General features: G+C 31.3%; 1 protein-coding gene across 1 annotated transcript; it reads left to right on the top strand.

Moving 5' to 3' along the window:
- Positions 1–13,577: 13,577 nt before the first annotated feature.
- Positions 13,578–17,229, top strand: LOC142242851 (uncharacterized). Its single transcript, XM_075314369.1, has 3 exons — positions 13,578–13,637; positions 13,809–13,990; positions 16,980–17,229. The coding sequence occupies exons 1-3, from the start codon at positions 13,588–13,590 to the stop codon at positions 17,081–17,083; spliced, it is 336 nt and encodes a 111-aa protein (XP_075170484.1). The 5' UTR covers positions 13,578–13,587; the 3' UTR covers positions 17,084–17,229.
- Positions 17,230–25,697: the final 8,468 nt, after the last annotated feature.

Genomic DNA, 25,697 nt, shown 5'->3' with positions numbered 1-25,697 from the left:
GAAAGATGACTTAAAAGTTCAAAACGTTTTATTGTTGTACGCTTAAGAACATCCAAAAAATTTGTTTTTATTGTTTTCCGCCGGCATTGGTTGCTCGATTTTTTTTCTTTCTTTTTCCAACCCACCACCTTGCTCTTTTAGTTGGCTGACATGGGTTTTTTTCTTTTTGTGAAATTTTTGGTTATTGTTTGTGAATGTTGACTGTGTTATGTTGAAGGTTAGAGAAGTTGGGCATATAGCCTGGGGTTATCTTCCCCCCACAGATATTCAGCATGAACTTCAATGAAAGAATGGGAATAAGGAAATTTAGTATAAATACTTTTGTGATAATATCATAATAAAATTTTGTGATTTTCTTAACACTTACTTTGACTTAAAGATGACGTTGGCAAAAATGAAGATTAAGGCTAATGTCATGATAGCACTAGAAAGATTTTATGGAAAAAATCGCAGGGAGACATTTACAATAAACGTATATCCACTTTATTCAATTTAAGTCTGTTATAATAGAGAAAAAGAGTTCTGGGGTTTTATTTTATTCTATTATTCTTATACAATTACTATAATCCTCGCTAAAAGCTTTTAGAAGCAATATTTTACATATACACTATGAATTACAAGGACCCTGACTTGAAGCTTTAGCTTTTGCTGAAAAATTGATTTCGAGACTACAGAATGGAAAACATTTCGTTTCCCATTCCCATAGCTAATCACATTCATAGTGACTGTCGGTAGGCGAGCCAATATGGCTTTTTGAGCATGTGGGACAGCGTTGGTAAAGTTGACACTTTTGTGCTTTTTTGATACTTTTCGACTGGCAAAAACACCGTGGCACGACCGTGAGCCATTTCGTACTTTTTCATCACAATTACTCTATATAGAGTTATTCTGTCCTAAATGTGAACGTTTCTCAGATATCAACTCATCTCTAAAAATTATGAATAGTGGACATTGAAGAAATAAATATATTCCAAAATGAGGATATTTTAGTTTTTATTACAGGATCTCAACATCTTTGAGAGGAATATTGTCTATAGCACATTCGTTCGCAAATGCGTGTTTTTTTTTTCGACATACTAAGGAACAGAGTACTATAAGAAGTAGTATTTTTATATAGTACCCACCTTCAAATGATTCGTGTCAAAATTTGACGTCTGTAAGTCAATTAGTTTGTGAGATAGAGCGTCTTTTGTGAAGTAACTTTTGTTATTGTAAAAAAAATTTAAAAAAAGGAATTTCGTGTTTTGATAAAATAATCTTTTCTGAAGGGAAAAAATACGGTGGAAGCCAAAACTTGGCTTGATAATGAGTTTCCGGACTCTGCCCCAGGGAAATAAACAATAATTGATTGGTATGCAAAATTTAAGCGTGGTGAAATGAGCACGGAGGACGGTGAAAACAGTGGACGCCCGAATGAGGTGATTACCGACGAAAACATCAAAAAAATCCACAAAATGATTTTGAATGACCGTAAAATGAAGTTGATCGAGATAGCAGAGGCGTTAAAGATATCAAAGGAACGTGCTGGTCATATCATTCATCAATATCTGTGCAAAATGGGTGCCGCGCGTGCTCACATTTGACCAAAAACAACAACGTGTTGATGATTCTGAGCGGTGTTTGCAGCTGTTAACTCGTAATACAACCGAGTTTTTCCATCGATATGTGACAATGGATGGAACATGGTTTCATCACTACACTCCTGAGTCCAATCGACAGACGGCTGAGTGGACAGCGACCGGTGAACCGCCTCCGAAGCGTGGAAAGACTCAAAAGTCCGCTGGCAAAATAATGGCCTCTGTTTTTTGGGATGCGCATGGAATAATTCTTATCGATTATCTTGAGAAGGGAAAAACCATCAACAGTGCCTATTATATGGCGTTATTGGAGCGTTTGAAGGTCGAAATCGCGGCAAAACGGCCCCATATGAAGAAGAAAAAAGTGTTGTTCCACCAAGACAACGCTCTGTGCCACAAATCATTGAGAACGATGGCAAAAATTCATGAATTGGGCTTCGAATTGCTTCCCCACCCACCGTATCCTAAAGATCTGGCCCCCAGCGACCTTTTCTGGTTCTCAGACCTCAAAAAGATGCTCGCAGGGAAAAATTTGGCTGCAATGAAGAGGTGATCGCTGAATCTGAGGCCTAGTTTGAGGTAAAACCGAAGGAGTACTACCAAAATGGTATCAAAAAATTGGAAGGTCGTTATAATCGTTGCAACGCTCTTGAAGGGAACTATGTTGAATAATAAACACGAATTTTGACAAAAAAAATTGTTTTTCTTTGTTAGACCGGGGACTTCTTAGCCAACCTGTTACGCACATGGTGTCTTTAACATTAATCCTTAGAGCTGACCCTTGAGCCGATTGCAACATTTGGTAGAATTCTACCAAAAATGGAAAATTTTTACTGTTTGTTGATTGGTAGAATTCTTGATTTTGGTTGATTTTGCAAAGGGGTACTTCATAAATTTTCTATTGTAATAAACTTTTGACAACATTTTCTATAGAAATAGAATTTTATCCAAATTTGCTAAAGAAATAAAATGTTGACAAAATCTTCTACGGAAATAAAATTTTGACAAAATATTCTATAGAAATAAAATTTTGACAAAATTTTGTATAGAAATAAACTGTTGACAAAATTTTGTATAGAAATAAATTGTTGACAAAATTTTCTATAAGAATAACATTTTCCTATAGAAATAAACTTTTGACAAAATTATCTATTGAAGTAAAATCTGACAAAATTTTCTATATAAATAATATTTTGACAAAATTTCCTATAGAAATAAAATTTTGACAAAATAGAATTATAGAATTAAATTATTGACAAAATTTTCTATAAGAATAAAATTTTTCTATAGAAATAAACTTTTGATAAAATTATCTATTGAAATAAAATTTTGACAAAATTTTGTATAGAAATAAATTATTGACAAAATTTTCTATAAGAATAAAATTTTCCTATAGACATAGACTTTTAACAAAATTTTCTATTGAAATAAAATTTTGACAAAATTTTCCATATAAATAATATTTTGACAAAATTTCCTATAAAAATAAAATTTTGACTAAATTTCCTAGAGAAATAAAATTTTGACAAATTTTCCTACAGAAATAAAATTTTGATAAATTTTCCTACAGAAATAAAATTTTGACAAAATTTCCTATAGCAATAAAATTTTGACAAAATTTTCTATAGAAATAAAATTTTGATAAAATGTTCTATATAAATATAAGTTTTACAAAATTTTCGCAGAAATAAAATTTTTAAAAAATTTTCTATAGAAATAAAATTTTGCAAAATAAGATTTTTTTAGAAAATCTAAACAAATTGTGCAAATAGGTGTAGATTTAAATATACGTATACTTTTACAATAGTCTTTTAATTTGATATTATGTAATTTTAGCACATTTTGGCTTCGAAAAGTAAATTTTTAGTACTTTTTCGTCAACATCATTTATCATCCCTGATGTGGGAGATGATATTGGAAGACGATGAAACATAGCTCCTCTCTCTTAAAAGACCGGATGTCAACAACTTGCTCTAGTGACTTTTCAACAATGCAACGCGTTGTTAATAATAGGTTCACAATTCGCGTTATCTTTTCTACTTTCATTATGTGTGCTTTGGAGCAAAGCTCTGTAGATTGGAGTGTAATCCCTAAGACCGTTTGACTTCGAAGTTTTTCTGCCTACATCACTCGTATTATAAAGAGCTACTTAGTGGATGGGATACTGCTATGTTATATCATAGTGATAATGGTATTCTACTTCACTATAAAGTATCAGCAGGATTACCGCAAGTGTCCATATTGCGGTATGAATAGAATAATTCCAATATGAGAGGTCCTGAACAACCAATCAAAATCGACTGGCGAGAATGGATGGTCATGCGATTGTCATCAAGAAATACCATAAATATCTGAGAGCTGTGAAGGAGCATTTTAGGATCGCAACTGGTAAAGTTCTACCGACTACGGCGAAGCTAGCAAGATTAATGCCAAATATGTTATGAGAACTCCTGGATTGACAATCAGAAGACTACTGTCGATAGTGAGAGGTCCTGAATAGACGATCCGAAAAATACTGGCGGAAGTAGATGGACACGAGATAGTCATCAAGAAAGACCTTAAATATCTTAGAGTCTATTTGGATAGCAAATTAATGGAGCATTTTAGAATCGTAATTGATAAAGCTCTATAATGAAGAATAATTCCAAGTATAAGAGGTCCTGCACAAACAATCAGAAAACTACTGACGAGAGTGAATGGACACGCGATTGTCATCAAGAAAGTCCTTAAATATCTCAAAGTCTATTTGGATAGCTAATTGACTATGAAGGGGCATTTTAGGATCTCCACTGGTAAAGCCATATTGACTACGACGAAGATTGCACGAATAATTCCAAATATGAGAGGTCCTGGACAGACAATTAGAAAACTACTGGCGAGAGTGGATGGATACAAGATTGTCATTAAGAAAGATATCAAATATTTTAGAGTCTACTTGGATTGCTAATTTACTATGGAGGATCATATTAGGATTGTAAAAAGCTCTGTCGACTACGAAGCTAGCAGGAATAATGCCACATATAAGAGGTCCTGGACAGACCATCAGAAAACTACTGGCGGCAGTGGATGGATAAGAAAGATCTTAAATATGTTAGAGTCTACTGGTAATGCCAATTTACTATGGAGGATCATATTAGGATTGTAACTGGTAAAGCTCTATCAACTACGATGAAGCTGGCAAGAATAATGCCACATATGAGAGGTCCTGGAGAGAAAATCAAAAAACTACTGGCGAGTGTAACATACGCGCAAGTTCTTTACACAGCACCTGTTTGGATTAACGCGATAGAGAATAGTGTTGGCCTCAGGAGAATGCTAGAATAAGTGAACAGATATATCCTTACCGTGCAAAATCCACATCCGCACCAACAGTTTTTGCTGTAATCCTCCATTGGATCTGCTGACACTGAAAGTTTTTTTAGATATTTAACGCACAAACATCAATGCTGAACACTATTGCTCAGACAGCAGCAAATTACTAAATAAATGGCAAAGGAAATGGGAGAAAGATGACACAGATATTTACCATTTTTGTTAACTATCTCCATAAATACAAGATGCGGGAAGCATACCTCTATAATATTGAGGGAGATGGCGTAAACACACATTCTTTCGAGATGCGTTTAAATGAACGAAGCCTGAGAATAACTATCTCCATTCTGATCTGACGAAAGCATCTTCGACATTTTAAAACGAAAGTTAGGTTGTGTATAGTGACAGCCCGTTATTTTTGGCTCACTTAGACTATTCAAAAATTACGAACGGCGAAACTGTAGTCTGTAACGAGATGGTCGATTAAGCAAAGGCGATTCTTGCGTATGCAAATGCACCACACTCTAGAAGTAATGCGAAAGCGAAAGTCCCTAGGTAGTGCTTCCTATGTGGAACCACTAGATAATAGTCTGTTATCACTTCAAATCCAAAAAAAAAAAATCATCAGAACGGAAGTTCCACTTTCCTCACCAGCATCTTCTACTTGCAGCGAAGATATCATTCAAACCCGACTCGGAATTCAACTCGAACCTTCCCGACAAATGGCTGTTGTCATAATCGTACTTGCCTTCATAAATTTTTACAAACTTTTAATTTTTCCTTTTGCCAACGTCTTTATTCTGGTATGAATATATTAAACACTTTTGCCTTGATTTGTATCCTGCCTTAAAACAGATTACTTTTTCGTATACAATTTTTTCACTTTATTTTTACGTTTACCAGCCTTATCTTAATTACGGTTAAGGTAGTCGCCATTAAGGAACCAACCTTACAGCAGTCCCTTTTTTCAGCGTCAACATTAAAATCATACGGTGGTAGTTGCTTTAGCCAAAAGAGGATCACCATCATTGGGATTCTGGTCGTTGTTTATAGCTTATCTTGAGATGAGCTGTTGGTTTATGCATTTTGCCATTTTTTAAAATATCCTATCCTTCAATGGCCGTCCTAGGAGTGAGAAAAAAATGTATTAAAACTCCACTGAAAGCCCAATAAGGATGTCAGTGGATATTTATGAAGTTGTTAAATGTTTACCATGACTCATGGACAGAATAATATCCATTACGCATAATATTCCAGGCATCTCCAGGAGGGAAGAAATATTGTCGTATAATATTGTGATGATGACAAGGATTGATTATCATGGAAGTGAAGAAATTTCTTTATTTAAAGTCTTTCGCTGAGGGATATTGATTCTATTTTAAATTGAAACAGTACAAAAGTACAATATAGAATATAATAAAAAGTAAAGATTTATTCTATTGGAATCCATATCCACCCATCAATTCATCCTTGAGTATGGAATATGCGTTCTTTTGAACACAAAAAGATAAATCATATATTTTCAGGCATAATTGTACATTGTTAGGTTATGTTAAGTTGAAAAGAGGATTCAGGATTCCCTGTCTTATGCCCCTCTCTGACTTCCTCTTTTTCATCCTACCCTTCTTTTATTCCAGGAACTCTGTGTTCCTACAAAATTCCCAAATTTGTTTTCAATCCCTGTTTCCAAGCTGGTCAGGTCCCGAATCACCTCTTCACCGATATTGGTAATTCTGTGCCTAATAAAGACAGCACAGTAACAAAGGTAGTGTCCCAAGCTATGCTGCATCCTCTGCTGCTTCGTGCCCTCAATTCAAAATGCCCGGTCATTATTCCCACGAACCATCTGAATATCATCCTACTCTCCGTGAGTAATTCTACATCGCTTTATTTGTCTCTCGTGTCCATTCATTCAACTTAGCCCGCGTTGCCTCTATTGGCTTTCAGTTCTCTAAGTTCACTTCCCCATGTGTTCTAGCACTGATCGCCAGTTCATTTGCTTTGAGGTTAGGTTGGGTGGATCGGATTAATGTCCACTTAAACCATTATAGGTCCATTGTGATTCCTCAGTGTAATTTCCTCTTCTTCCTGTAGTGTTCTCCTTCCTCGTCGTTCAAGATCTTCCATCTAGGTGTCTCCCTTCAAGTCGATTAAAACACCCAACTAGAGGCACTGATGAAAGCCAGTACGTTCTTTAAGCAGATTGGAGAGAGCCTCAAAGAAAAAGAAGCCCACGATCTACATTCTTCTAAAGGATACTGGCACAGGAAGTAGCACGAGTCTTCCGTAAGTTCCGGGTCCAGACACCTTCAAATCTCATAATCTTTGAGCCCAATTCTTACCATATGTTTCCCAAGTGTGTTATGTGAAGGTATAATTCCACTTGAAGGTCTCAACTCCTGTCTGTTCATCGCTATCAAAATTTCGCAGTTCCTACTGTTCCTTTGGTCCCTTATCATCTTGGTTTGCACGAGTCTTCCGTAAGTTCCGGGTCCAGACACCTTCAAATCTCATCATCTTTGAACCCAATTCTTACCATATGTTTCCCAAGTGTATTATGTGAAGTTATAATTCCACTTGAAGGTCTCAAATCCTGACTGTTCATCGCTATCAAAATTTCGCAGTTCCTACTGTTCCTTTCGTCCCTTATCATCTTCTTCTTCGCCATAATTCATCGTATTTGACATGAATCTTGTAAAGATATGAAGAAGGGGGGGATAACTTTCGCAAGGACATTATCCGTTCCACCAGCGCCCTCCTTAGCCAACACATCTGCTTCCTCATTTGCAATAATACCACAGTGTCCAGGTACCCAGCACAGAGTTACATTGTGCTGTTCAGTGAGAACCTTAAGCCCTCTACGACAGCGACTTTCCTCTTATTCTGGTACCCATATGAACGGATCCTGTCGTATTCTGAATATTCGTTGATCATGCCATAACATTACAACATTATTCCCGATCGAACCCTAATATCTGCTTTTGCATTTATTGCCCTCCGGATATCTGTGAAGATGTTTATGATTTGTGGCCTCGTGATATTTCCATCTAACACTTCTCGTTATGGCACGAATTTCTGCCCATAGGCTTGTGCTGTGGTCCAGCATTCGAAATAGGATATCGGTGTCTTGGTCCTACACATATACGCGTAGTCCTGTCCTCTCACCCATCGTCGATCCATCGGTTTAACAGTTATTTACCTCTGGTATCTGTTCTGCGGTCGCATTCTCCCAGGAAGAACTGGCGTAAGAATGTCACACTCGACAGCTATGGTCACTTCATACGATCATATATACGATTATATATTGTAGGGACATCCGTCATTTTACCCATCGTCTCCCCAATTATCCTTTAATAATTATACATAGTTCCATATAAAATTTTACATTTTCCTATTCCAGTCTGCTAGTTGGCTATTGATTAATCTTTGGTTTGGTTCTTATCAGAAATGGAGAAATATGTATTCACCAGAAATCCATTTTAACAGGACTTGACTCAAATATGATTATAAGGACTAAGTAAGCAATTGAATTACTTAAAATCATCTTATATGATTATGGTTCCTCCACTTCCGTAAAACAGACACAATTTTTATTCTCAAATGAACAACAATCCAAGGTTATTGCCCTTCATTACCACCAACTAACAATTACCATATGTCCCATTCTTCAAGTATATACTTCATTAATTTTCTTTTCTCATAAGAAAGACACCCATTCCCATAAACCTAAACAATCGATTTCATGCCTTCTCTTAAACAATCAACAGACTTATACTCCATATATTTGATCTTTTGCGTGCCTTCCTCATCATCTGTTCGTATCCATCAAAATCCATATGTGGTGTTGGCTGCAACCCACAATCATTGTCTGCGTATCTAAATATAGATTTCTATTGGAAGATGTTTTCATAACTTAGTTCCGTTTTCATTCTCAGCACGGATGGTACTTCCTTTTTCATTCTCACAATTGGATTCTTATTGGAAAGGGGAGTAAATTTAATGATCTCAGTTCTCTCACATTATATCTGTGATGAGTGATGATATTTCCATGTAATATTACACTGAAAATTGTACTCTTGAAGAAAAGTTTTATAAAATGGTACAGAATAGAGAATCCCGAATGGAAATAGCGGCTTTATCCAAAAAAAGTATTTATGAATAATTAATTCTAATATAAAAACAACTAAGAGCGCATAAAGTTCGACCGAGGTATCCTCCATAAATACTGGCCAGGATATTTTGGCATAAGGGAATGGTCGTGACGAGTACTCGTCGCTATATTCAATACCACTAGAGAAAGGGTTTGTTTTTTTGCGGTTTTAGTAAAAAAACAGATTGTTTAAAAAAGGTTAACGGTGAAATACCGTGACGAGTACCTGCTGCCCACATGGTCGCTATATTCACTACCGAAAAGGTGAGTACTGTAGATAACGGTTACAAAGGGTGACTTGTATTTGATTTTGGTGATCATTGTGTGGTAGAAATGCAGCAAGGAAAGAATGGCTTAAAAACAACCCATTCTTGGTTGAGAGTGATGGTGGAATGTCCACGGTCTGTGACCGAAAGATTTGTCTGCTCAGGTCTTCAGTACTGTCTTTAGGAAAAATTTCCTTTAATATTTGGCATTTATTTCGACCCCATGGCAGATAAATACGAGGGGGACCATCACCACCCCTTTACTATCTGCGGTGCTTGAGCTCTGGTAACTAATCTAAGATGTAGATTTTCAGCTGACCTCTTTGTCAAGTAAATGCTATCAAAAATATAAAACAATTATATATGAATACCATGACGAATAACTTTATTTCTGACAGTAAGTTTGTAAACATTAAAATTTTAGTTATTTGGAAAAATTATGATTTTAGGTGGTGAAAATTGCTCACTTTGGGACGAATAATTCGAATATGTAATTTCCATAAGAAGTTAGTATATAAGACCCAAAATGAATCATCTCCCCCCGCCAGATCTTTGATAAAGGATATGGAAATTCGAATTGGGCAACGATGTGTAGGCTTGTGTAGATTGGCCTTTTTTTCAATAACTTAATAATACCAACTCCTTCATCTTCATGTTGAATAAGTTCCTATGAAATATTATGTAGAATAATTAATTTGGACGATAAACTAGCCAACTTTGATATCAGGCTAACACAAAAGATGCTAACTGTCGCTGGAACAAATCTGTCAGCTGTCAGACGAGCGGTTTGGAAATGAAAGTAAGGTAAAGTTGGTGTCAATACATATCAGCTACACTGTATAACTGCTTTACCACATGTGGCTGAGATACCAATACGTGATTTTATATTAGTTGAGGATCACAAGATTCAATTTCTATTACCAAGCACAGTTTCAACTTCAGCCAAAAACAATCTACTTAAATTTGGCGAAATTTTACCAAATAAATACATTTCATTTCTTTTGTAAATTTTGTCTCTAATTTGTCAAATTTCTATCGAAAATTTTGTCCACTTTTTTTATAGAAAATATCTTTACAATTTTATTTCTATAGAAATTTTTTTTACAATTTTATTTCTATAGAAATTTTCCCCAATTTTTTTTTCTCTAGAAAATTTTGTCCAAATTTTATTTCTATGAAAATGCTGTGCAAATTTTATTTCTATAGAAAATTTTGTTCAAATTTTATTTCTATGGAAAATCTTGTACAAATTTTATTTCGATAGAAAATTTCTTAAAAATTTTACTTCTATAGAAATTTTGCCCAAATTTTATTTCTTTAGAAATTTTTGTCCAAATTTTGTTTCTATAGAAAATTTTGTCCAAATTTTATTTCTATAGAAATTTTTGTCCACATTTGATTTCTATAGAAAATTTTATCCAAATTTTATTTCTATAGAAAATTTCTTTAAAATTCTATTTCTATAGAAAATTTGTTTTCTATAAAAAATGTTATCCAAATCTTATTTCTATAGAAAATTCTGTCCAAATTTTATTTCTATAGAAAATTTTGTCCAAATTTTATTTCTATAGAAAATTTTGTCCAAATTTTATTTCTATAGAAAATTGCCCAAATTTTATTTCTATAGAGAATTGCCCAAATTTTATTTCTATATAAAAGTTTGTCAAAATTGTATTTCTATAGAAAATTTTATCAAAATGTATTTTTTTATAGAAATTTTTTTCAAAATTTTATTTCTATAAAAAATTTTGTCCAAATTTTATTTCTATAGAAAATTTTGTGCAAATTTTATTTCTATAGAAAATGTTGTCAAAATTTTATTTCTATAGAAAATTTTAAGAAAATTTTGGAAATTATAGTAAGGTAAAGTTGGTGTCAATACATATCAGCTATTTATATAAAATTTTGTCAAAATTTCATTTCTATAGAATATTTTATCAAAATTTTATTTCTATAGAAAATTTTATCAAAATTTTATTTCTATAGTTATTTTGTCAAAATTAAATTTCTATTGAAAATTTTGTCAAATTTTAATTTTTATAGAAAATTTTATCAAAATTTATTTTTTATAGAAAATTTTTTCAAAATTTTATTTCTATAGAAAATTTTGTCCAAATTTTATTTCTATAGAAAATTTTGTCAAAATTTTATTTCTATAGAAAATGTTGTCAAAAGTTTATTTCTATAGAAAATTTTAAGAAAATTTTGGAAATTATAGTAAGGTAAAGCTGGTGTATACTTGTTTTACCACATGTGGCTGAGATACCAATACGTGATTTTATATTTTCGATTACCAAGCACAGTTGCCACTTCAGCCAAAAACGATCTACCTAAATTTGGCGAAATTTTACCAAATAAATACATTTTATTTCTTTTTTTAAATTTTGTCTCTAATTTGTCAAATTTCTATCGAAAATTTTGTCCACTTTTTTATAGAAAATATCTTTACAATTTTATTTCTAAAGACAATTTTTTTAAAATTTTAATTCTATAGAAATTTCTTTAAAATTCTATTTCTATAAAATTTCTTTAAAATTTTATTTCTATAGAAAATTTTGTCCAAATTTTATTTCTATTGAAAATTTTGTCAAAATTTTATTCCTATAAAAAATTTTGTCAAAATTTTATTTCTATAGAAAATGTTGTCAAAATTTTATTTCTATAAAATTTTTTTTCCAAATTTTATTTCTATATAAAATTTTGTGCAAATGTTATTTCTATAGAAAATTTTGTCAAAATTTTATTTCTATATAAAATTTTGTCCAAATGTTATTTCTATAGAAATTTTTGTCAAAATTTTATTTCTATAGAAAATTTTGTCACAATTTTATTTCTATAGAAAATTTTGTCAAAATTTTATTTCTATGGAAAATCTTGTCCAAATTTTATTTCTATTGAAAATATTGTCAAAATTTTATTTCTATAGAAAATGTTGTCAAAATTTTATTTCTATAAAAAATTTCGTCCACATTTTATTTCTATAGAAAATTTTGTCCAAATTAAATTTCTATAGAATATTTTGTCAAAATTTTATTTCTTTAGAAAATTTTGTCAAAATTTTATTTCTATTGAAAATTTTGTCAAAATTTAATTTTTATAGAAAATTTTTTCAAAATTGTATTTCTATAGAAAATTTTTTCAAAATTTTATTTCTATATAAAATTTTGTCCAAATTTTATTTCTATAGAAAATTTTGTCAACATTTTATTTCTATATAAAATTTTGTCCAAATTTTATTTCTATACAAAATTTTGTCTAAATTTTATTTCTATAGAAAATGTTGTCAAAATTTAATTTGAAAATGAAATCTGGGGATTGATTTATATGGGGCCTATACCTAGAAGTGGTTCGATATGGCCCATTTGTTATACCATCGATAGCTTGTATAGTTCGGAAGTAAGCGCGATTTCAACAAACAGACCGAAAACAGATCGACATAAAATTTCACCACGACCCAGAACATACCATACATACTTTATGGGGTCTGAGAACATGTGTTACAAACGGAATGACAAAGTTAGTGAACCACTCATCATATGGTGGAAGATATAAAAAACAATCTATAATTCAAACAATTGATTACTATTAATTTTCTTTAATTGGTACCACAAATAAATTTCCATCACTGATACTCTCGATACCAATAAGACAACGAATATTCTCACTTAAGATCTCATAAGAAATCTTATGCTTTAGAAACTCACGAAGAGATATTCATCCACCATATTTTATGTATGGCACGCGACTTTTTCAAGCAAGAATGGATTGATTGTTCCAAAAATATAAATTTCTTTAGGAATGAATGAATGTAATGGTAAAAATGGTCTGGCGAGACGAAAATATGTTTTCCATACAATTGTTAATATGGGGGTATATGCTGAGTATTTATAGAACTCAGTGTCATCACATAAGCAGATGTAATTGTAAAATGCCGTCACAACGATTTCGAAAATCACAGTACACCATAGGCATGAACTAAATTAAATTAATATGAAATAGAGAATATATGGAACATATTTTGTAATGGGGTATTTCATGGTATACTTATGGAAATGTAAGGCGTATATAGAAAAACTGACAATAAGTATATATCAGTTCTTTTAATATTGTTAAGAAAAGCCATATGACTCAGTCAACTAACCAAACCATACATTACCATTGTAGGGTATTGTGGTATAAAGCGCCAGCATTGTAAACAAATTACAGCACGAGCTATAGCCCTCTCGCCACCACACACCCAAAAAGAGGAGCTATTGCAATCATTAGTTTTCTTCAACTCATCATGGAAGTAAGACGTGATGTAGCTGCTTTGCCTACATATGATCAGTCGTGGTGTGTACTTGTGAATTGAACATTTTTTTAAATAAAAAAAAATTCCAATACTTTTAATTTTAAAAGCATTTATTAAAATTGAAATTAAAAGAGAAAAATTAAATCTATTAAGGTTACCCAAATAATGCAATTTTTATTAAATATGTGTTGTGATTTATTCTAATTTCATAGTGGTACTCCAGAGAAACCTATATGTTCCTCATTACTCAATGATGCTCTCAAGGATCCTATTTTAATATTTATTACCATTGCCGTTGTTATCGGATCATTTAGCCTGTTAAGTGGACTTTTCCTGTTGTGCCTGGTGTCAAAGACAATACAGGATGACACCTCGGAAGCTATACTTTTAGTTGGTAAGAATTTGTTGAAAAATTTCATTTCGGTAGTAAATATTCGTAGTTTGTTTTTGTCAAACCCGGCAATATCGAGTGATCAAAATTTTGGGGAATGAGTTTAAAATGAATTTAATATTGTACAACATTTTTAATACATTACAAATCTCTGATTAAGTTTATATGTAGCTGGTAGAATGACATTGATATAAAAATTTCAACCGAAATTCCTGATAAAAGACGCGGTTTCTTTAAATATATATTTTTTTAAAGAAAATCCCTAACTTTAAATCTATGTGCTATACAAAAACAACGTTATACGTAGTAATATAGAGGTCAGTTAAATACTACAAAATAAAACAGGTACTGCAAAGTACAGATATTCATGATATAAAAAAAAAAAAACAAGTATATACGGCCATAAGTTCGGCCAGGCCGAATCTTATGTACCCTCCACCATGAATTGCGTAGAAACTTCAAGGTATCTTTAAATTTCTTAACATCGTTTTCTAAATTGTGAGTTAGTCCATACGTGATATATATTAGACAAAAAAAAGTTTTGTATAGGTAAGTCTACAAATAACTACGAATCGATATGGACTTTTGCACGGTACGCGGAGAGCCAGAATTGAAATATGGGGGTCGCTTATATGGGGACTACAATTATGAACTTGATATGGACCAATTTTTTGTGATTGGGGATCGATTTATCTGAGGGCTTTATATAACTATAGACCGATGTGGACCTAGTTAGGCATGGTTGTTAACGGCCATATACTAGCACAATGTACCAAATTTCAACTGACTCGGGTGAAATTTGCTCCTCCAAGAGGCTCCAAACCAAATCTCGGGATCGCTTTATATGGGGACTATATATGATTATGGACTGATATGGACCACTTTTGGCATGGTTGTTAAATATAACCTCGTACCAAATTTCTGCCGGATCGGATGAATTTTGCTTCCCCAAGAGGCTCCAAAACCAACTCTCGGGATGGGTTTATATGGGGCTATATATAATTATGGACTGATATGAAACAATTCCTGCATGGTTGTTGTATACCATATATTAACATCACGTACCAAATTTCAACCGAATCGGATGAATTTTGCTCTTCCAAGGGGCTCCGGAGTTCAACTCTTGGGATCGGTTTATATAGGGACTATGGATCATGAGGATCAATTTTTGCATAGTGGTTAGAGACCATATAGTCTTAGAGGCTCCGCAAGCCAAATCGGGGGATCGGTTTATATGGGGGCTATATAAAATTATTGATCGATGTGGACCAATTTTTGCATAGTTGTTAGAGACTATATACTAACACCATGTACCAAATTTCAACCGGATCGGACAGTTTTATGTGCTTGAAAATATCTGCTACCTTTCCCCTTCCTTTTGCCGTATAAAACTCCTGTCCCGGAAGCTGCTTGTAGTCGGCTTTGACGTAGGTTTCGTCGTCCATTACCACGCAGTCAAACTTCGTCAGCATCGTCGTGTACAGCCTCCGGGATCCCGCTTTGGCCGTCGTATTTTGTTTATCGTCGCTATTTGGAGTCACTACCTTCTTGTAAGTCGATAGTCCGGCTCGTTTTTTGGCTCGATGCACGGTTGTAGACGATACACCCAGCTTATTTGCGGCATCTCGGAGAGAGAGAGGTTAGGGTTTCGCTTGAAACTACCGGCAACTCTCTTTGTCGTCTCAGCGGCTTCCGGTTTTCTATTTCCCCCCGATCCAGACTTCCTGGCTGTCGACAAACGTTCCCAAACACTTTAATTACATTTGTAACGGTTGATTTGGCAACTTTTAGCGATTTTGCCAGTTTTGCGTGCGAGTAGCTCGGATTTTCCCGATGCGCGAGCAAAATTTTGATACGCTGCTCTTCTTGCTTGGACGGCATTTTGACAACTGAAGAGTGAATTCCAAAATCAAAATAGGAACAACATTCTACACACACACACACCTTCAAAATGAGGGTTGTTCAGGTTTTTTAAATGCAAAATTGAATGAAATACGTCAAGTTTATATTGACCAAATTTTGACCGTATCACCCTTTACATAGTGACAGAAGGTGAAAGAACGCAAATCTGGCAGAACCCAAATTATATGGGTCTTTTATGTTATATACACGCTGATCACCTTAAATATGTTTCAAGAGCTAAATGTTCATTTGCCACAAAAATGGGGTTTTCTCACCAAAAATATACATCAGATACATAATTTCCGAGAATGAAATAACAAACATATTGCCGGTCCAAAAATAAAATTTGGCTCTTGAAGCATGTTGATCATATTCCTTATCTGAGTATAAATAAAACCGATATTTATTGTACGGACTTAGAAGGTGAATACTGACTCCACGTGCCAAATTCATGAGGTTCATCGAGAGATATACTAAGGTCAAATTCGGCTTGGTGTGTCTATTTGAGTAATTTCTATATTCAATAATCTCAACGAAATCCGATCCATGTTGACTAGTAGATTCAAGATCAATAAAATTTCTCCTCCCAAAGTGAACCCTACACTCAAAAAAAGTTTACTTGGATCCAAAGATTTTGACCTTCCTTTAAAGCTTCTTTAAAATAAAGACATTTTTTACGGACCTCCCTGGCTTTAAATCTAGGATCAATAAAATTAAAATCCATCGATTTTAATTTTAAATTAAAAATGTTTTTCTTTATTTTAAGGAAAATTTGCCTTACTTCAAAGATCTATAACTTCAGCAGAGAGACGCAAAGCTTCAAGATTTGTGTCCTAAATTTAATGAAAAAAATGTTTGAAGCAAGGATTATAAACTTTCTTTTAATTAAAATTTCATTGTTTTAAAGAATTTTGTCCTTAGCATTGTGTACATTTTGAGTCCTAAATTTTAAGTTCCATAATATTCCATATTATTTTTTTCAGTAAAGTTATACCAATATTTTATTATATATATTATTCAAAATTTCTTATTACCTTAACCCCATTTATATTTAATATCGTATTTTATCCCCACAAATTTAATTTTCCAGGTATTGGATTTTTTATCTCATCTGTAGCTTGTGTATCCTGGAAATTAACAACACGACGACAAATAGCTCATTTTATTGAGGCCATAAAAGAGGAGACTGTTTAAATTTGCATCAGATTACCGAGTTATAGCGTGGTAGTTGTTTAAGTAAATATGTTATGTAATGTAAATTTAATTATAATTTTTTTTTTATTTATTTCTCTTTACTAAGTTCCTATTTATTTATTTAACGAATAAAGAAACAAAAACATGATTGAAAAAAATTAAATATTTTATTTTTATTGGTTGTTCATGCCATTGGTTTGCTGAGACTTATTTGCATGCCATTGCTCATTGGTTGCAATAAAAATATTTATTTATGAAATTTAAATTTATTTCATTTGCCAATTATTAATCATAAATACGAAAGCAATGAAATCGAATAATACGATAAAAATAATTAATTTGTGAAATATCGTGTGATGGTATGAGATAAAATGAAAGCGATAGTATAGTACACTGAAAAACTAGTGACAGTCCTTAAAATACGAGTTCTATTTTTGCTTAGCGTAAAAGACGCATTTTTCTGATACTAAAAATTTTTACTTGCAAAATGTTCAGTAAATACGTTTTGTTATTAGAGTAAGATTTTTACTTGAAATATGATATAATTTTTGCACTTATGTTGAACCCAAAATTCCATTAAAAAATCTAAAATTTTAAATGAAAAACTTCCCAGCAAAAAAATGGAAGTTCTTCTAAAGGTACCACTTGAAATGCTCTTCCAAAAATGGCCTCCGAACGATTTTCTTCATCTTAACTGCACAGGAAGTTCTTTTAATTCAATTTTTTATAACTCGCTTGTTTTCATATTGTTAATGGGTAATTTTAACCTTTTTGTTTCAAATAGATCGAAAACAGAGTAAGAATTAATTTTTAATGAAAGAGTAGTGCAAACGTTCTTTTTGGATCCGAAAGTTGTACACAATTAACATAGAATCGATGAATTTAATAGGGGTTGTCATAGGACGGATGTCCACTATCTCAAAAGCCGTTGCACTGAATTTGCATCACTTCTAAAGGCGAATTAAAAAATTTTGTGATATTTTGCCAAATAATTTTTTTTATAAATTTTTATGATTTTAATTCTTTCTAACGCTTGTCTGAAACGTTTAACTCCAAAAATTAAAACCTGTTTTTAACTTATTTGAAACGAAAAAAGTTAAAATTACCCATTAGAAGTATAAAAAAGCGAGTTATAATAAATTGAATTAACAGAGTATGACAACATTTTTGTACTAAAATAAGGGTTATAGTGCAAGAAGAAAAAATAAAAAAATTATATTGGAAAGTTATTTTGCTCATATCCCCTAAACTAGACGTTCTAGAATACTTATTTTTGTGATCTTATCCAAGAAATCCAAAATTCCACAAAAATGCCAAATATAAGGTTACATTTATTAACGTTTATTTTGTTTATATCTCCCGAATTAAGCGTCCTACTGCAAAGAAACGTTTGATTCGAAATCAACCTCCCAAATAAATACAATATTTAATCAAATTCCTTAAAACATATTTATTTAACTTAGTTTGCTCTCCTTAGTTATCCATCCTAGATCGAAAGGGACGTTATATTGTAATCACCTCAAAAAATCAAAAATTTGGACAAAATATTCTATAGAAATAAAATTTTCTATAGAAATAACATTTTGACAAAATTTTCTATAGAAATATAATTTTGACAAAATTTTCTATAGAAATAAAATGTTGACAAAATTTTCTGTAGGAATAAAATTTTTACAAAATGCAATTTTATATATAAATAATATGTTGACAAAATTTTCTAATAAATAAAAATTTTGACAAAATTTACTAAGAAATAAAATGTTGACAAAAATTTCTATAGAAGTAAAATTTTGGCAAAATATTCTATAGAAATAAAATTTTGACAAAATTCTCTATAGAAATAAAATGTTGACAAAATTTTCTATAGAAATAAAATTTTGACAAAATGCAATTTTCTGTAGAAATAAAATGTTGACAAAATTTTCTATAGATATAAAATTTTGACACCATTTTCTATAGAAATAAAATTTTGACAAAATTTTCTTTAGAAATAAAATTTTGACAAAATGCAATTTTCTATAGAAAAAAAATGTTGACAAAATTTTCTATAGATATAAAATCTTGACAAATTTTTCTATAGAAACAAAATTTTGACAAAATTTTTTATAGAAATAAAATGTTGACAAAATTTTCTATAGAAATAAAATATTGACAAAATTTTCTAAGAAATAAAATGTTGACAAAATTTTCTATAGAAATAAAATGTTGACAAAATTTTCTATAGAAATAAAATTTTGACAAAATTTTCTATAGGAATAATATTTTGACAAAATGTAATTTTCTGTAGAAATAAAATGTTGACAAAACTTTCTATAGAAATAAAATTTTAACAACATTTTCTATAGAAATAAAATTTTGACAAAATTATCGCTAGAAATAAAATTTGGACAAAATTTTCTATAGAAATAAAATGTTGACAAAATTTCTATAGAAATAAAATTTTGACAAAATGCAATTTTCTATAGAAATAAAATGTTGACGAAATTTTCTATAGAAGTAAAATTTTGACAAAATTTTCTACAGACATAAAATGTTGACAAAATTTTCTATAGAAATAAAATTTTGACAAAATTCAATTTTCTATAGAAATAAAATTTTAACAAAATTTTCTATAGAAATTTAGTTTGTTTTGACAAAAGTTTCTATAGAATTAAAAATTTTGACAAAATTTTCTATTAAAATAAAATTTTGACAAACTTTTCTAGAGAAATAAAATGTTGAAAAAATAAAATTTTGACAAAATTGTCTTTAAATTTTCTGTAAATTCAATATCTTTAAACAATTTTAATTTGCGTGTCAGTCATACTATCGAAGTCCATTAAATAAGTTCTCCTTTTTTGTAGAAGTAGTAACTTCCCCTGTTTGATGCAAGCTAAAATTGTTAAGACATTTAAAATTCGACATATTTACAATTTATGGAATATTTATACAACCCAAAAATTTTCTTTAAATATATAGCTTTCACAAGCTATAATAATGAAAAATATAATTATGAAACTAGTTTCAAATTTTGGTTGATTATTTTTGCTTCGAGTTGCAATCGTGATCGTAAAGCAGAACGGGTGATCACTCTACGAACTTAAAAATCCCATAAATATTATGAAAAAAAATCGAATTTGGATTCCACACGCAAAAAAATAATTCTTTCCTCCCAAACGAAATTTTAGACAAACACAGTTCGTTTCTCATTTGCTTTTCGCTGTAAGGAAGTGTATTTGGAAGAAAAGTATATACTTTTTGTGATAAACGTTTATCCTTTTCCAGGATGTTTTTACATTTCATAAAGAAAAACTAAAAAAAACATTGTTTTCTTGCTAATTGCATTTTCTCTCTCATCTTTCTCACATCCCCGAGCTTTTTTAGTACTTAACACCTTTTCCTGTAATACCAACAATGTAGAAGAAATTATACGATTTTAGAAATTTTTAAAATTTTTTTTACCTTTCGCCTGGACGGAGAATCGAACCGCGGACCATGCACTTTGTAAGCCAACACACTAACCACTGAGCTATGTACCTGTTATGGTCATCAATAGATAAATATCCATATAAGTTATATTTATATAGCATAGCTTGCGGCGCCCACGAACCGAATAAACAAAGTTTACTTAACAGAAACAAACATTTAGTTTGGCACCGTGGAGCAGTGGTTGCTACGTCCGACTTGCATGCTAAGGGTCGTGGGTTCGATCCCTTCTTCGACCAAAGTTTTTGTTTGTTTTTTTTTACATATATTCCAGATATGTTCGGAAGATTCCGAAAAAATGTTCAACATTACATTGTACTATATTAAATTTTGTAACTGTAAAATGTGTCTTATTAAAGACTTAAAGTCAGAAAAGAACAGTGTTTGATATAAACGAAATGGACTGTGTTGTTGTTTCAAAAATAACTTTTTTTATTGACAAATTAAAAATTTTGTAACAAACTAATTTTTTTGGTGATAAAAGTTTAAAATTTTCGAAGCAATTCAAAAAACTAACAAAAGAAAAAAGAAAAAAAAAAAGAAAAACGTTTTTGGTACACGTTTTTTTCTTTGCGTGAAGATAAAAATTAAACTGAATTTATAGTCACACTCAAGAAATCTAAATTATGCGTCCTAGAATAAAAAAGAGCATAATTTAATGAAAATATCCAACATTCGTTCGAAATCCTCAAAAAAAAAAACAAAAAATTATATAAAACATTTTTGATAAAAAAAAACTATTTTGCTCATATCTCTTACACCTTTAAACCACATCCAAACGAGTCGAAATTCAACCAAAATCCTTAATCGACAGTTTTAAAAACCAAAAATCCTTAAAACTTATTTTGCTTATATTTTGCACTGAGTATATTGGCCATTGTGATGTATAATCAATAACCTCGCTCAAGAAAAATAATTTCCAAAAATTTCTCACATCTTCCACGTTACATTTTTCACCAATCTGCTTTAACATTCCAAAATAAAAATCTACATTCACTTAAAAACACAAATCGTCCTCACATAGATATCTCGATTTCACGTGCTAGTGTTCCGCATTCATCTTGCAAACAAATAGAGGTGAAATACAGTCTGTCGCCTGTTTGTTTATGGAAAGGACGTGACAGGATTACGAAAAACTGTAACCGGCTGTTTGGTATTGGTAAAATTGTTTCATTCGTACAGATGAATGTTTGTGGAAAAGAGGAAAATTTACGTACAAATCACATTGCAAAGTAATGACCAAAGAAATGCAGACCGATATTGAAAAAAAATAAACGAAAATCGCGAAACATCCAGTAAAATGAAACAACCCAAAAATAAAGTGGCAAAAGAAGTGATTAATTTCAAATTTTTGGTCGATTTTGAAGCAAATGGTTGAATTACAAATCACAGTGTGTCCTTTTGGTGATAAAAGTGATATAGCAAAAAAACACGTATACGAGTAAAATTGTGAGAATGTAAATTAATTTAAATTAAATCTCCCGTATACACTCTCTGGATCCAGTGTTACCGCAGGAAATTTTGAAAAAGTTGCAAAAAAGTCGTATTTTCAAAAAAAAAAAAGAGTTTCCCAAAAAGTCGCATATGGAAAAAAAGTTCCTCATGTTTGTGAAACCTTTTTCAAATTAATTATTACATAAAACAACAAAATATGCCTTGCCAGCTTATTGCAACATAAAATTATATAAAACAGGGCTGTGGAGCCGGAGTCGGAGTCTTGGAGTCGGAGTCTTGGAGTCGGAGTCTGAAGATTTTGCTGGAGTCGGAGTCGGAGTCGTAAATATTTTGCTCGACTCCGGCTAAACCAAATTTTTTAAAACACTTCACATTTTTGTAACTAAGCAAGTTTTTACGCAAATTAGTTTCCATTGTGTTATTCATTCGATCAATGTGCAGCATGATTGTAAATGAAAATCAACTTCCAATTACGGCTATCTTTTTATGTTTCCTAGAATGTTAGACTAGCAGATCCATTTTAATGACCATATCAATTTATTTGAAATATTTCGAACAATCGATATTATTTATTTTAATTTTATTTTAAGGCCATATACATATGTGGAATATTGACAGAAAATTTTTTCGAAGTTGTTTTTTATAGAAAATTTTGCCAAATGTTATTTCTATAAAAAGTTTTGTCAAAATTTTATTTCTATAGCAAATTTTGTCAAAATTTTATTTCTATAAAAAATTAATTCAAAATTTTATTACTATAGAAATATTTTTTTCTATAGAAAATTGAGTCAAAATTTTGTTTCTATAGAATATTTTGCTAAATTTTATTTCTATAGAAAATTTTGCAAAATTTTGTTTGTTACACAAAAATTTTTTCAAAATTTTATTTCTATTGATAATTTTATTTCTATAAAAATTTAAGTCAAAATTTTATTTGTATAGAAAATTTTGCCAACATTTTATAGTAATAGATTTTTTTATTAGAAAATTTGGTCAAAATTGTATTTCTATAGAAAATTTTTTTATAGGAAAAAATTGTCAAATTTTATTTCTATAGCAAATTTTCTCAATTTTTTTTCTCACTGATACTCAAAATTTTATTACTATAGAAATATTTTTTTTCTATATAAAATTTAGTCAAAATTTTATTTCTATAGAAAATTAAGTCAAAATTTTGTTTGTGAATATTTTGCAAAATTTTATTTCTATAGAAAATTTTGCAAAATTTTGTTTGCTACACAATTTTTTTATACCCTCCATCATAGGATGTGGGTATATTAACTTTGTCATTCCGTTTGTAACACATCGAAATATTGTTCTAAGACCCCTTAAAGTATATATATTCTGGGTCGTGGTGAAATTCTGAGTCCATCTAAGCATGTCCGTCCGTCCGTCTGTTGAAATCACGCTAACTTCCGAACGAAACAAGCTATCGACTTGAAACTTGGCACTTGGAAACTTGGTTGTTATCGATGTAGGTCGGATGGTATTGAAAATGGGCCATATCGGTCCACTTTTACGTATAGCCCCCATATAAAGGGACCCTCAGATTTGGCTTGTGGAGCCTCTAACAGAAGCATATTTCATCCGATCCGGCTGAAATTTGGTATATGGTGTTGGTATATGGTCTTTAATAACCATGCAAAAATTGGTCCACATCGGTCCATAATTATATATAGCCCCCATATAAACCGATCCCCAGATTTGGCTTGTGGAGCCTAAAAGAGAAGCAAATTTCATCCGATCCGGCTGAAATTTGGTACATGGTGTTGGTATATGGTCTCTAACAACCATGCAAAAATTGGTCCATATCGGTCCATAATTATATATAGCCCCCATATAAACCGATCCCCAGATTTGGCTTGTGGAGCCTCTAAGAGAAGCATATTTCATCCGATCCGGCTGAAATTTGGTACATGGTGTTGGTATATGGTCTCTAACAATCATGCAAAAGTTGGTCCACATCGGTCCATAATTATATATAGCCCCCATACAAACCGATCCCCAGATTTGGCTTGCGGAGCCTCAAAGAGAAGCAAATTTCATCCGATCCGGCTGAAATTTGGTACATGATATTGGTATATGGTCTCTAACAACCATGCAAAAATTGGTGCACATCGGTTCATAATTATGTATAGCCCCCAGATTTGGCTTGCGAAGTCTCCAAGAGAAGCAAATTTCATCCAATCCGGTTGTAATTTGGAACATGGTGTTAGTATATATATATGATCTTTAACAACCGTGCCAGAATTGGTCCATATCGGTCCATAATTATATATAGCCCCCATATAAAACGTTCTCCAGATTTGACCTCCGGAGCCTCTTGGAGGAGCAAAATTCATCCGATTCGGTTCAAATTAGGAACGTGGTGTTAGTATGTGGTCGCTAACAACCATACCAAAATTGGTCCAATCACACAAAAATTGGTCCATATCGGTTCATAATCATGGTTGCCACTAGAGCCAAAAATAATCTACCAAAATTTTATTTCTATAGAAAAATTTGTCAAAATTTTATTTCTAGAGAAAATTTTGTTAAAATTTTATTCGGTTCATAATAAAATTTTCACCATTGTCAAAATTTTATTTCTATAGAAAATTTTGTCAAAATTTTATTTCTATAGAAAATTTTGTTCAAATTTTATTCGGTTCATAATCATGGTTGCGACTCGAGCCAAAAATAATCTACCAAGATTTTATTTCTATAGAAAATTTTGTCAAAAGTTTATTTCTATAGAAAATTTTATTTCTATAGAAAATTTTGTCAACATTTTATTTCTATAGAAAATTTTGTTCAAATTTTATTCGGTTCATAATCATGGTTGCGACTCGAGCCAAAAATAATCTACCAAGATTTTATTTCTATAGAAAATTTTGTTAAAATTTTATTTCTGTAGAAATTTTTGTCAAAATTTTCTTTCTATAGAAAATTTTGTCAAAATTTTTATTTCTATAGAAAATTTTGTGAAAATTTTATTTCTATAGAAAATATTGTTAAAATTTTATTTCTGTAGAAAATTTTGTCAAAATTTTATGTCTACTTTGTCAAACTGAATTATATACGTATTGGATCGATCTTTTTTGATTTAATATATACCACGTATGGACTTACATACAATTTAGAAGATGGTGTTAGGAGGTTTTAAGATACCTTGCCATCGGCAAGCGTTACCGCAACTTAAGTAATTCGATTCTGGATGGCAGTGTTTAGAAGAAGTTTCTACGCAATCCATGATGAAGGGTACATAAGCTTCGGCCTGGTCGAACTTACGGCCGTATATACTTGTTTTCCTTCCTTCTGAGAAATGAGATCCTATGTTGAAATATTTCAAAGGCCTATCTATAAACATTGCACATTGAGTTTGAAAAGCAAGCTGAAGTCAACGACAAATCTTATGAGACGTTGTCTTCAGATCAATAGTTGGTTGTGTGCTTCTTTAAATTCGAAACGCTCTCACCTATAACAATGCAATTTGTTTCACTATTACAATAGCTCCTACTAAGTGGCAAAGGCTAAATAATTTAATATTATGCAAATGTTACATTTTTCGCTTTCTTTGAAATTAATCCATATTTTATTATTTCCACTTTTTTCCCAGAAATTATAGTAGAGTAGATTCAAATGATGTCACAAATTACAATTATCAATATCTAAATCATATTAATGAAATTTACAATAGAATACAATTTACAAG

The sequence above is a fragment of the Haematobia irritans genome, unplaced genomic scaffold, assembly GCF_050003625.1.
Source record: "Haematobia irritans isolate KBUSLIRL unplaced genomic scaffold, ASM5000362v1 scaffold_8, whole genome shotgun sequence".
Taxonomy (NCBI): domain Eukaryota; kingdom Metazoa; phylum Arthropoda; class Insecta; order Diptera; family Muscidae; genus Haematobia; species Haematobia irritans.
Note: the sequence above shows the minus strand (reverse complement) of the source record. Positions and strands in the feature narration are given on the sequence as shown.

What these genes read in the sequence shown, in the direction of transcription:
- LOC142242851 (XM_075314369.1), top strand. Translation starts at nt 13,588, where the DNA reads ATGGAAGTAAGACGTGATGTAGCTGCTTTGCCTACATATGATCAGTCG. An exon ending in CCTACATATGATCAGTCGTG is followed by an intron (nt 13,638 to 13,808) that starts GTGTGTACTTGT and finishes CTAATTTCATAG; the next exon opens with TGGTACTCCAGAGAAACCTA. An exon ending in GGAAGCTATACTTTTAGTTG is followed by an intron (nt 13,991 to 16,979) that starts GTAAGAATTTGT and finishes TTAATTTTCCAG; the next exon opens with GTATTGGATTTTTTATCTCA.